Source organism: Podarcis gaigeae (genome assembly GCF_964106915.1).
Source record: "Podarcis gaigeae genome assembly, chromosome: 4".
NCBI lineage: Eukaryota > Metazoa > Chordata > Lepidosauria > Squamata > Lacertidae > Podarcis > Podarcis gaigeae.
Window position 1 is genome coordinate 80,511,882 of NC_139677.1, and position 13,913 is coordinate 80,525,794.

Consider the following 13,913-nt stretch of genomic DNA (forward strand, 5'->3'; position numbering starts at 1 on the left):
AAATGAATGAGCTATTATTGCACAAGGCCCTGACATGGATTGCTGTTGTTGTTGCAATAGAGAAGATACCTAGAGAAAGTCTGTTTTCTGCTTCATTGCTTCAGCTATGTTGTTGAGATTGAAATCAGAATACAGTGGTACCTTGGGTTACATACACTTCAGTTACAGACTCCGCTAACCCAGAAATATTACCTCAGGTTAAGAACTTTGCTTCAGGATGAGAACAGAAATTGTGCAGCGTCAGTGGAAGGCCCCATTAGCTAAAGGGGTGCTTCAGGTTAAGAATGGACCTCCGGAACGAATTAAGTACTTAACCTGAGGTACCACTGTATAACTAGATTCCTGGACAAAATCTTATAGGAAGTATTACCATCAATGGCAAATACAAACTTGAATTTTAGCTAGCGATTAACACTAATTTGGTTTTATGCCTAATTCTGTGCTGTTTGTTTAAATCTCTAATGTTTATGGTTTGGACAGGAGACTATGAGAGGACAGACCATAGTCCAGGGGTTAGATGCCTATTTTACATGCAAAAGGTCCTAGGCTCAATCTGTGGCGCACGCGCGCACACACACACACGCACACACACACACATATATATGAGAACCAGATAAGAGGAAGGGATGTGACAGATCTCTGCTTGGGGCCCTAGAAATCTGTTGCCCATCAGAGTAGATAACACTGCACTGGGTGAAACATGTGACTGGGTGAAACATGTATCACAATGCTAGCAGAAATTTAAAAAAGAGTAGTTGTGGACAGTCCCTCACATAGTTAATATCACTAGTGATAGAGCTGGTTCGCACAAAATGCTAAGCCAAAGTATAATTTAGAGTGAACAGACAAGTATGCAAGGTCCCAGAGAGGAGATCACAACTGCTTTGTTTCTCTGCTGGTCTGGCTGCTGCTGCTGCTGCTGCTGGTGCACTGCTGAAAACAAAGTCATGACTTGTAAAACTTGCCTGGAGCAAGACAAACCACTCGGATAACATGCTAAGCCAATTCAGTGTTTTTAAGATGTCACAATACATGTTGTTTTGCTGCAAGAGATACCTCTTTCAGCTCCCCCTCTGGAAACAGAGGCTAAACTGCAATTTAGTTGAGAAAAACTGGGCGACTTCTGGGCTAGAGGGAGACAGAATTCCTCTGGCTGGAATAAAACACCTAGTACAGTAGTGCCTCGGGTTACATACGCTTCAGGTTACATATGCTTCAGGTTACAGACTCTGCTAACCCAGAAATAGTGCTTCAGGTTAAGAACTTTGCTTCAGGATGAGAACAGAAATCGTGCTCCAGCGGCGCGGCAGCAGCAGGAGGCCCCATTAGCTAAAGTGGTGCTTCAGGTTAAGAACAGTTTCAGGTTAAGTATGGACCTCCGGAACGAATTAAGTACTTAACCCGAGGTACCACTGTATGTCAGTTTCTGCCTACCTCATTACTGTATTAACCAGTCAGTGGGAATAATGGCGATGAATGCCCCAGAACAAAGGACCAATCATGACTTGAGTTTCCTATCTTAAACTGTTGATTCCATGTTCAAAGAGAAAATTCCATTAGATAAACTATATGCTGACCTCATCTGAGATCTGAGGATGTATCTTAATTCCCTGTAATCCACATCTTCCAGAAGGACATACAAATCTCAAATGAAATTGTCCTTGGTCCTTCTAACAGAGTCTGTTAAATAGAGGCTAAAGCCATCCTTCAGAAGGAAGATGACTGTTTAATGTAAACAAGGAAGTAGAAGGCTTATGCACATGCTCTATTGGAAGCTAGAAAGTCTGCATCAGCCTATGAAATTAATCCAACACTGAAACATACTTTGTTATTTAAATCACATTTCAACTTTACCTGGTCACACTTGTTACTGTTTTCATATTACATTTACAATCAGGTTCTAGATATATGTACTCAAAACAAGTATTTACATATTGTATTAAAATACAGATAGAAACATGCATTGCCTTTTGGGAAATGAATAGGTCTGACAAAGCAATAAAGCATGTTTTGTGTGAGAAAACTAAATACATAGCTAGACGTAGCAGAAACAAAACAAACCTTGCCTAAAAAGCTAAACCATAGTACAAATTCATCGTTAACAAATTCATTCTCATTAACCATAAGAGCTAAATATAAAAGCTGTGGAGTGTTATGATAGTAGCATTCTTTTTTTAAAAAAAAATAATTCTTGGTTTACAGAAGTAAGTGTAATGTCTCTTGTATTTTTTCCATGTAACGTTTTTACAAATCTGTTTAATTTGTTGAGACATTAGGGGGAGAAAAAAAGGGGGTGGAGGGAGGGAAGATGGGTGGGGGTGGGGTCGGGTGGCGATGTTTCTATTATGCTTAATGTATGTAGGGTTTGGTGTCAGGGTTGCTTGTGCTGTTCACCTGTGTTCCTTTGGTGGTGAGAGAGGTTGGGGTTGGCCTGGGGTGTGGTTGTTTGTTTGTGATTGGCTGTGGTGATCTTTGTTTTCGTGTGTGAGCGGGGTGGGTGGGTGTTTTGGATCAGGTTAGCCATATTGATTTGTATGCTGTTGGTGGATTATTGTCATTGTCTTGTTGGGCTGTGTATGTGATAAAGGGGAGCCATACCGGGGTAAAGGCGTCTTCTTCTGTTTGTCCCCGTGTCAGTTTCAGTTTATTGGTTAATTTTTCTAGTAGGGCTGTTTCCCATTCTATTTGGTACCATTGGTCCATGCTTACTCCTGACAGGTCTCTCCAGTGTCTGGTTATGGTATTTCTGGCTGCTGAAAGTAGGTGGGTTATGAGTTCTTGGTGGTGTAAATGGGCATTGTTGCCTTGGAAGATGTTTAGTAGGGCCAATTCTGGGGTGATGTCTAATACTTGCTTAGCTATTTTACATATTTCTTGTGTGGCTGTTGTCCAGAATACAGTGGTGCCCCGCAAGACGAATGCCTCGCAAGACGGAAAACTCGCTAGACGAAAGAGTTTTCCGTTTTGGAGGTGCTTCGCAAAACGAATTTCCTATGGGCTTGCTTCGCAAGACAAAAATGTCTTGCGAGTTCCTGCGGGTCCCCCCCTTTTTCTAAGCCGCTAAGCAGCTTATCCGCTTATCTGCTAAGCCGATAAGCCGCTAAAAGCCGCTAATAGCGCTAATCCGCTAAGCCGTCAATGGGCTTGCTTCGCAAGACAAAAAAACCGCTAGACGAAGAGACTCGCAGAACGGATTCTTTTCGTCTTGTGAGGCACCACTGTAGTTGGATTTTGGGGCATTCCCCAGACACCTTGATCATGATATTAGCATTCTATGAAACAAGAGAACAGCTGTGAGAGAACCCTCTGGTATAAGAGCTGTTGACAGTGGAACAGACTCCTTCGCAAGTTGGCAGACTCTCCTTCCTTTGCAGGGGGTTGGACTACATGACCCTCAGGATCCCTTCCAACTCTACAATTCTTTGATAGGTTTTTAATTATAGGTTATAAAGTGACTAAGGCAAGACACTATTTTTATATATATATTCTGCCAGAACAAAGTAAGAACCAAGTAAGATGTGGGGATATACCTATTTTTAGAAATGTGGTAAACTTTTAAGCACTGCAATATTAATGGCCTGTTCAGCTAACATTTCCTTCCTCCCCTGTTATTCTGAAAGGTTTTACATCTGTTCTCTAGCATAAAAAAAAAATATCAAGCAGGTTTTGTTTGTTCGTTTTTGAGTTTCTACTCCTTATAACACAATACTCAAAAGTTCCATTTTTTCACTGGGTATGTGTGCGTAAGACTGAAGCCTTTATCATTTATTTATACCACTTCCAGAGGGTCAGCACACCCTTTTCAGTTTGCAATTTTCCATGTATCCCAGGTTCACTGACAAGAGGAGACACTATGTAGGTGCAGCAAGATTTTACTAATATTATTTCCCATTTCAGAATCTAATAAATATTCTCTCTCCCCCCCCCCGAAATTGTGCTTCTGTTACAGAAGCAGTTTAAGGGTGAAATCTAAGTGTCAGCTGGCTTGCACAACAAACTTCTGCTTATGGGAATGGGGCTTCCACCCTCCATCAGCTCCAGAGGAGATGGGCAGGGGGTGGGTGGGTTGCAGGAGTCCAGAGAGCAAGGGGAAGTTCTGCCACATCAGTTGGTGTGATGTTGGATCTTGCCCCCAAATTACAAACTTCTCTTTACCCTGGCTTGCAGTACTTGAGGTTTATGTTTTTAGAACCCATCTTATTTTTATTACCATAAACCATTTTTAATATTATGCTTTAATGCTGCTATCTGCCCTGGGACCTATGAGTAATAAAAAAATAATAAATTATACTCACCTGATGGAAGAGAGGGCTGTGTGTTACTGGAATTCCTAAACCACTGAAACACATTCCAATCACCATATCATCAGGGGCATCATTGCTGTAACACCGGCATTTACTAGCAAATAATCTTTGGATTGCTGCTCTACTGAAAACCATCCTTAAATGACAAAGTTAACAAGAAAAGTTTTAACTGTTATATCATGGCAAAAAGGTGCAAATGATTACGACAATTACAAAATGACAGCACCAAATACAAATCGTCTACTAGCACAAAGGTGTTTGGTAAAATTAACACTTGGGTCATGATGCTCATAGGAATGAATGAAGATTGGTTGTGAACACTCCTTTATATGGTGAATATCACTAGTGATATAGAGCTGGTTCACATGAAATGGTAAGTTAAACCATGGTTTTTAGCTAACAGGTGAGTGTGTGTGATCCCATAGAGATCTCACCTGCTTTGTTCCTCCTCTGGTCATGTTGCTGCTATGAGCTAAGCAATGGTTTGGCTTAGGACATCATCCAAATCTGGGCTAATGGTTTGTCTTTCTCCAGACAACTTGAGTTTACAGTTCATGGTTTAGTACACAGCAGTGCAGCAGCAGCAGAAGCAGTGGAGAATAGAAACCACTGCAATCTGCTCTTTCCGAAACCTCACATTAACCCTAAACTATGGTTTGGCTTAGCATTACACTTGAACCAGCTCATGGTATCAGTTGTAACTATATATTACAGTCTGTGGCTCGTTTGATATTAGAAACATATTTCTATCTTAGTGTTTAAAAGTAATGTCAATACCAAACAGAATGCTTGGTCATATGCCTATTTCAGTTCTGAAAACTCATCACAACCTGAGAAAGTTAAGAAGGGTATCCAGTTGCTTGTGAAAATATTTACCCAAGCCACTAACCATGTGCTTTAAGATTATTGGAGTCTTATAGTCACTCCTTTTGACGCTGTAAGTTATTTCATAAGATGATAAGAACAGCATTTCTCCCTCAACTGAGTTTTCTTAGCAGGGTGACAGCCAAGACAACTGTGCATCAAAAAGAGGCTCAACGCACTGTGAATGTGTAGAAAGTTGTTAACGTACATGCCTCCTGAGTATAGCAGAGACTCTAATGCTGCTATGCTGCAATCATTTGGCTGGGTATTCCACTGCAGATGCCTCCTCTTGTTGGAAACAAAGCACCCTGAAACACCTTGCCTGAGACGAGAGAGGGCTGCAGATGCAAAGAACTTTCTTTCCCAGCAGAAGAATGCAGCACTGCATCAGCAGTCTTGAGTGAACAGGTGCGGCAGCCACCTCAATACTTGATTTTACCTGCCTCTCCTGTGCATGGAACTTATTCACTGCTCCCATTCACTGTGAAATGATCATTTTATTTTGCCCTAATGCACATCACTTTACATTTGCACACACTGAATTGTATTTACCATTTTACTACCCATTTGTCCAGTTGCGAGGGATCCTTTGGGAGCTCATCACAACTCCTTTTTTCTTTTAATCACATTGAACAATGTGGTCTCATCAACAAGCTTGGCTACCTCATGGCTCACCCTTAATCATTTATAAAACATTAAAAAGCAAAGGTAGTGAAATGCCTGCCAAAAACTTTTCTCTTCTGCCAGGCCCACGCAGGCAATTAAGAGTACATCATCCACAGTGGTCTATCAGTGTTTGTTTTTCATTTCTTTTTGCTTCTAACTTGCTTTAACTTTCTATGATTTTATAGCTTGGTTTTATGTTGTTGTAAGTGACTGTGATATATTTTTTATGATACAGTGGTACAGAAATGTTTTTGTAAAATAAATAAATAAGTCCCATTTCTGATTAAATTAAACAACTTACCCTCCTCCACCAGTGATATAACTATAGCCTCCTGACCCCAATCCATAGCCATAGCGTTCTCCAATAATCACTGGCTCGGTTGGGTTGTAGCAGCTGAGAAATTTCTGGAGCCTAGAAATGCTAAAAGATGAAGCAGCATATTCAAATACACTTAATTCCTTTAAGCAGTTCCAAAGCTCTTAAGCTGTCAGCCTAAACAAAACGTGCAGATTAATTGTTGACATTGAAGACTAAAACGAATGTCTTCTGATTATTTTAAGAAGTTGTTTCTCCGCCCCGCCCCCCAATAATAATATAAAAAATCCTCTTGGCTTTGCTTCAAAGTCAGATCTATATATTTAATGAAATATTACTTTAAAAGGAATATTTAAGTTTGTCTGACACACAGTGTCTTTACTTCATAATAAATAGCCATAGTTTTCCCAGACTATTCCCTAAGGATGGCAAGCAGGAATGATTTCGGAGTTCAAAAGACAAATAGATCTTCATAAAAAATCTTTCATGTCAGTGTATATCATTTTAATGCATTTATATTTCAGAACAACCTCAAACAAAATTAAGCAGGTTCAGAGAACTATTGTATTTCACATTATGAAAGAGGTATTTCTTGTCTCAAAATGTATAACTAGATCTCACCATCCAAATTCTAGGAGCTGTTGTGCTGGAAAATTAGGGAGCTTCCAGATGGTGCTTCCACAGCAACTGGAATACTAGTGCAAGACTCAGCTAACACTCCCCCATAGAGCTGTTGAACCAGCTCTAAGACCTTCCTAAATATACTGCATTAGTGAAAGGTACATTGTACCAGAACATCATCAAAACTTGTATCATGTTGGGGCCCCAAGCTAGGCTGAGAAATAGTCCATCATCTTGAAATCTATTGTCTATGAACATGTGTTTTAATGTAAATTATTCAAACATGCAAATGACTTTGGTATCACTAAAGGCACTGAGAACATGTGCTACAGTATAAGCTCTTTTAGCCAGCTGAATGGGGGAACATAAAAATGTTACAAGGAAAGCAAATTTCAGAAAAGGTGGGGTGCTGCAGTGTTCTGTCCTGGACCAGTTGTTCTTCCAATGTCTTTATAAATGACTTGGATGAAGGAATTGAGGGGATGTTCATCAAATTTGCAGATGACGCCAAACCGAGAAGGGTAACTAATGTCGCAGAAGACAGACTTGGGATTCAACGTGACCTTAGCAGATTGGAGAACTGGGTCCAAAGTAACAAAATAAATTTCAATAGGGAGAAATGTAAGGCAGGAACAGCCAGCTGTACAAATATAAGATGGGGGAGAGAGATACCTGGTTTGCCAATAGTCCATGTGAAAAGGATCCAGGGGTCTTATAGTATACCACAAGCTTAACAGCAACAGAAAAAGCTAATGGCATTCTAGGCTGTATCAACAGAAGTATAATGCCCAGACCAGGAATTACACCTGTAGTTGGTCAGACTACACCTGGAGTACTGTGTCCAGTTCTGGACTCCACAATTTAAGAAGGATATTGACAATCAGGAATGTGTGTAGAGAAGGGTGACTGAGATGATAAAAGTCTGAAAACCAAGCACAACAGTTGAGGGAGTTGGGTGTGTACACCCTGGAAAAGAGGATACTAAGAGGAGATACAATGGCCACCTTCAAATATTTAAAAGCTTGTCACAGGGCAGATGGAGCAAGCTTTTCTCTAGTTCTGAAGGTTAGGACCTGAAGCAATGGATTCAAGCTACAAGAAAGAAGATTCAGACTAAATAATAATAGCTGTTCAACAGTGGCGCAGGCTCCTTTGGAAGGTGGTGGGGTCTTCTTCATTTGAGGTTTTTAAGCAGAGGTTGAATGGTCATCTGTCATAGATGCTTTATATGAGACTCCTGCCATGCAAGGGGTTGGACTAGATGACCCTCAGGGTCCCTTCCAACTCTAGAGTTGAAATTCTCTGACTCTATGATGTCTTTCTTTTAAGCTAGTTTCCCCCTCAAGAAATGGTTTATGAATGGCTTAGATTTTGCTCCACAGGTAGTCTCATTACATGCTGTAAGAATTCCCATGACCTTAATATATGATTAAATACAAATTAAAAATAGTAATGCTTCCACTTATAGAGGACCTCTTCTTATTTGATATATTTTATAGCTTTTGCTATTTCCATATTTCATCAAACAGGCATCAGTAGGATATTTTCCATACAGTACTTGGGAAAATGTTTATTATGCAAATGATTCATAGTGAAACAATATTTCCCCCTCAAAACCACAGTACTTTTCTCTTTTACAAGAGATGTGTATGTATGTGCCAAAATAAATATCAAGACATTTGAGTTACACAGAACAGTTTTCTGGGAGACTACAGTGGAAGGATAGCTAGTTTCAAGGATATTTAGAGGACAGCTAGTTACATTTTATTACATTTGCATTCAAGAGTGGTCTATAAAAGTATTTAGCATTCAAACAGCAAATATTAATCAACAGGGTATATTTATTTGGAACCAATTTGTCAACCACTGTCTAGCTTAGATACATAAAAGGAAAAAGAAAGGTTGAGGAAAAGCTACAGCATGCCATTAGGAGGATCAACAGGGAGCCTGGAGATTACTTAAAAGTAACTGGAACAGAGGCTCAAATTAGATGTACAACACAGACTGAAAATTTGCAAAAAAAAAGGAGAGGCCAAAAGCATCTACTCATGATTTATTAGAGTTGGGGTGCTTCCCAATCCAGATTTAAATCATTTAAATTGGAACCAGTGTGGGCGGTGAATGCCCTGTGTGAGTGTCTGGATGCAGTTGGAGGATAGATGGCAGCTAACAGATATATATTGAATCCTGACAAGACAGAAGTATTGTTTCTGGGGAACATGGGGTGAGCAGGTGTGGAGGATTCCCTAGTCCTGAATGGGGTAACTGTGCCCCTAAAGGACCAGGTATGCAGGCTGGGGGTCATTTTGGACTCACAGCTGTCTATGGAGGTACAGGTTAATTCTGTGTCCAGGAGTGCTGGTTACCATCTGGTATGCAGGCTGAAATTTTACCTGCCTGTACACTGTCTCACCAAAGTCATGCATACTTTGGTTATCTCCTGCTTGGATTAATGCAATGCGTTCTACAAGGGGCTACCTTTGAAGGTGACTTGGAAACTACAACCAATCCACAATGTAGTAGCTAGACTGGTGACTGGGAGCAGCCGCCGGGACCACATAACACCAGTCCTAAAGGATCTATATTGGCTCCCAGTATGTTTCTGAGCACAATTCAAAGTGTTGGTGCTCACATTTAAAGCCCTAAACAGCCTCTGCCCCATATACCTGAAGGAGCAGCTCCACCCCTATGGTTCAGCCCGGAAACTGAGGTCCAGCTCCAAGGGCTTCTGGCGGTTCCCTCACTGTGATAAGTGAAGTAGCAGGGAGCCAGACAGAGGGCCTTCTTGGTAGTGGCACCCACCCTGTGGAACGCCCTCCCATCTGATGTCAAGGTGATAAATAACTATACAACTTTTAGAAGACATCTGAAGGCAGCCCCGAATAGGGAATTTTTTAATGTTTGATGTTTTATTATGCTTTTATATTTGTTGGATTTATTATGATTGATATATTTGTAACAACAACAACAAAATATCCATTCTGGGGAGATAGAAGGGTCAAGACTGAATGAGAAGTCCAACATTTCAGCCAGCATGGGTCTGACCCCTTTTTTCTTCAACTGCCGTTTATTTATATGTAAGTATCTGTTGTGTGGTGGGACGTGGGTGGCGCTGTGGGTTAAACCACAGAGCCTAGGATTTCCTGATCAGAAGGTCGGCGGTTGAAATCCCTGCAATGAGGTGAGCTCCTGTTGCTCAGTCCCAGCTCCTGCCAACCTAGCAGTTCGAAAGCACGTCAAAGTGCAAGTAGATAAATAGGTACCGCTCCGGCAGGAAGGTAAACGGTGTTTCCGTGCGCTGCTCTGGTTCGCCAGAAGCGGCTTAGTCATGCTGGCCACATGACCCAGAAGCTGTACGCTGGCTCCCTCGGCCAATAAAGCGAGATGAGCGCAGCAACCCCAGAGTCAGGCACGACTGGACCTAATGGTCAGGGGTCCCTTTACCTTTACTTTATCTGTTGTGTGACTGATTTCCTACTGACTTTGCTGTCACAGTGGGTAGAAAACTATGCATCCCAAGAATTTATGGAATTATGTTTTAAAGTGATGCTTCTGATAGTTCATCTGACTTTGTCATCAACTAATGCATCAAGACATCAATGAATTATTGTTTTCTGAGACCCACGTTAGACTAATGCTAGAAAAGAATTCCAAGAAGCTCAACACTCCTACTGCTAGCCCTCCAAATTCAAAACGTGACAGTGACAACTTCCCCGATTGCGGCTGTTGCCGGCTAAAGTGTAGCACATGCTCTACTTACTATGCCATTTCCAAGGATAAGAAAGAAGTACTCTTTTGTAATAGCCTCTAAGTGCAAAGAGATAGAGCTATTCAAAGAAAATAAAACAAATCAAAGAGGCAAGATGATGTGATCTTTTCTCAGTAAGAATGAGCATGACTTTTTAGAGGTTTGTACAGAAAAGACATAGGATAATATGTTGACATTTCTATAACACATTGTGGTAGATTATATAAAAATAGCTTGTATTGGAAGTGGATTAAATTAGCAGGCATCGGAGAGTCTTACAGAAACCAGCCTATTAGGCATACCTTTTCGTGCTACAATTTGTCATTTCTAGGCCAGTGCTTCCTTTGCAAAAGATAAAATTATTGCTTGCAACACTGAATCTTCAGTTCAGCAAATATGAAAAAAAATTGTTCAGTTTTAAACATATGTCAGAGTTTCTATTTCTCACTATTGGTTATTTCTGTATACCCATTTGTGGTTTTTTTTGCTCTCGTGCAATCAGTAAATGGTATACTTTCCCTTAAATTAACGAGAAAATTTAACTGTCAGTCGTACATTGTTAGCTTTAAGCCAGTGTGGTATAGTGGTTAAGAGCGGTGGACTCGTAATCTGGTGAACCGGGTTCGCGTCTCCGCTCCTCCACATGCAGCTGCTGGGTGACCTTGGGACAGTCACACTTCTTTGAAGTCTCTCAGCCCCACTCACCTCACAGAGTGTTTCTTGTTGGGGAGGAAGGGAAAGGAGAATGTTAGCCGCTTTGAGACTCCTGAAGGGGAGTGAAAGGCGGGATATCAAATCCAAACTCCTCCTCCTCCTCCTCCTCCTCCTCCTCCTCATCTTTTAACTTGGACTCAATTTTTAATATTATAATCCTGACCTTTGAGGATAGTATTATTTTATTTATTTCAATATTTCAGTGTAACAGAATCTGATCACCCAGGATAAAAAAGCTTCAAAAATATGTAAGGCGAAAAAACAGCAACTATGTGGGGAAAAGACAGTTGCAAGTTGGATCCAAAGTTGCAAGAGTGGAAAAGGTCCCCCCAACTTGTTCAGGAACATCCCCATATCTTCCAGAAAGGCCTGGGAGGCAGAGAGGGAAAAGAAGATGGAGGCTTCTCCTTGCACAACTTGCCATTCATCCCCATCATTCAGATGTTATGCAAAAGTTACCCTTTTGCAAAGTAGTTTTGAACAGGTCAGCTGTCTTATCTTCAGAGACACAAAGATGTTTTTTGGCTGTGGACACCGAAAGAATTCGGAAAACTGTTCAACTTGAACAAGAGTTTTACTCAAAATACACCAGGAATTAAAACATATGGTATTTTCCTGTACTGCTGCTGTTGTCTCCCAGTCATAACTTCTAGTTCATTTGGAGTAACAAATCCCAGTGATGGAAAAATGTTGCCAATTTACCATCCTGCAAGACACGAATCCAATTTTCTGCCACAATGAGCATTTCATGTATCCAATTGTATTTTTAATCTACCATTTGAGAGATGTTTTTAATTTACTGTTACGTTGCTTGGATTTCCTGTATGACAGGAAAATATTGCATTGACTCATAAATGTTAATGCTTTTTGTTTCACTTGGAAACTGCACACTGCCTGTTAGCTCTGCAATAGTGACTTTTGAACAAGTTGACTTGTAAAGCAACGTACAGTTTAGCTTCATCTAATTCTGAAATGCATACCTTATTAAAGTGTCATCATCCACAATGACTAACCAAGGTGTTGCAGCAGGGCTGTGCTTTAGAAACCTTTCCAAAATGGCAAAAGTCTTCCCACAATGACCTAGACACGAAACACAAAAAAGTAAAGGAATTCAATAATTAGACATATAGTGTGATGATTATAAAAATCATTCTCAACACTCTTCAAAATAATCTTTGTCATGTGTTCAGATTGGGGCTGGGTTGCACCTTTATCCCCATCATTCAGATATATAAATATATGGATTTCCTGCAATAAAGAGTATGACATAATTTGGAGACACCCCAGCCTGTCAAACTCTTACATATTGGGTTGGACCTTGCCTGCTGCACCTTACCATGCCCCTTCAGCAGTGGGCATGGAGGACTTGAGGCATGCAGGGAGTGGGCACAGGAGGACTCTATGCCATGGAGTAGTTGTGTATGCAAAGCTGACCATTCTTGCTCACTTTTGATATCCAGCAATTTCAAACGGGCATCTAAAACTAGGCTCAAATCACGGTGGTTCTTAGGTCTCCCTTTCTTTCCTCAATCCTTTCCAAATTTGTTTTTTCCTTGGTCCTTGGCTTCTTCCTCCCTCAGCTTCTTTATACCTATCAGCTGATTTCTCTCCTACTTTCTTCCAAGCACCTGCCTCCTTCCACCTTTCTCCTTAGTCTTGTTCAGTCAGAAGGCAGAATTTGCAATCATGCAAACAGGTATAGGAAGAAGGAGGAAACTGGTGTCCTGAATGCTGATTTCACAAAGGCTGGCAGATGAACAGAATAGAGGGCTGCTATTTTCACACTGCACTGATTCATGATGAATGTATGCAGCAGCAGCAGCAAAAGTAGGAGGAATTTCCCCCTCTGCACTCCCAAACTGGTAGAGCACTTGCTGGTGCTGCCTCCAACTGAATCGCACAGTAATCAGCCCCACGAAAAGAGTCTTGTCTTTGTGCCTCCTTATCTCACTGGCAGATTCATAGGCCACCTCATGGGAAATAAATTAGGCAGCTCATCATCTTGTGCAAATTCTGTTATGAAAACACTGTATAACTCATGCAAAATAATATCACATCGTGTTAAGACTTACCTCTATCAGTATTTGGCACTCCTAAATCAACAGTGGGTATTGAACTTTCTGCATAATCACTGTAGTATTCAATAAGAGCGGCCTCTTTTTCCCAGGTCTGCTTTACAATAGGTACTGGGGGGGAAAAACAAGCATACTGACACGCTGGCAAGACAGTGCTTACAGTCCAAACTGAAATTTGACGTTAGGATGTTTCTCAGCTTACCGACAACTGATATTCACCCATCTTCTCTCCTCCCTTCTCAGTGCACTATGGTTACCAGTTTTTTTGGGGGGGGGATGGGGGGAAGGATCTGAAGCTAACTAAACTGTTCAGATGTGATGAGACAAACAAAACAGGAAATTATGATTAAGTAATTCAAAAAGCCTTCAATCTCAGAAGAGAGGAGGGAAAGGATGGCACAATGATGGCTCATGCAGGCACAAGATTCATATCTGGGCTTAATATGCTGAGACTTGTATATCTGAACAAGGTTATTAAAGTAATAGGGTAACTGGAGGCAGCCCTGTTAGGCCAAAATTAGATGTTACTGCACATGTGGCTGCTACTGAAAGCAGCATCCCCATTTCTGCTACCCCAAACACCTAGGAATACCAAATGCATCTCA

General features: G+C 41.0%; 2 protein-coding genes across 5 annotated transcripts in view; both read right to left on the reverse strand.

The window, feature by feature from the left end:
* LOC310843240 (cilia- and flagella-associated protein 337-like) overlaps nt 1-13,913 on the reverse strand; it is a 1,288,916-nt gene that overhangs the window by 1,143,569 nt on the left and 131,434 nt on the right. The gene's annotated exons all lie outside the window — the stretch shown is intronic.
* B3GLCT (beta 3-glucosyltransferase) overlaps nt 1-13,913 on the reverse strand; it is a 78,182-nt gene that overhangs the window by 4,598 nt on the left and 59,671 nt on the right. For all 4 annotated transcript variants that reach the window (XM_083736856.1, XM_083736854.1, XM_083736855.1 and 1 more), the window contains 4 exons: nt 13,306-13,419; nt 12,214-12,313; nt 6,136-6,255; nt 4,296-4,440 (listed from right to left, as the gene is read on the reverse strand). In XM_083736856.1, the coding sequence (XP_083592982.1) occupies nt 4,296-4,440; nt 6,136-6,255; nt 12,214-12,313; nt 13,306-13,419 (479 nt within the window). The remainder of the gene's footprint in view (nt 1-4,295; nt 4,441-6,135; nt 6,256-12,213; nt 12,314-13,305; nt 13,420-13,913) is intronic.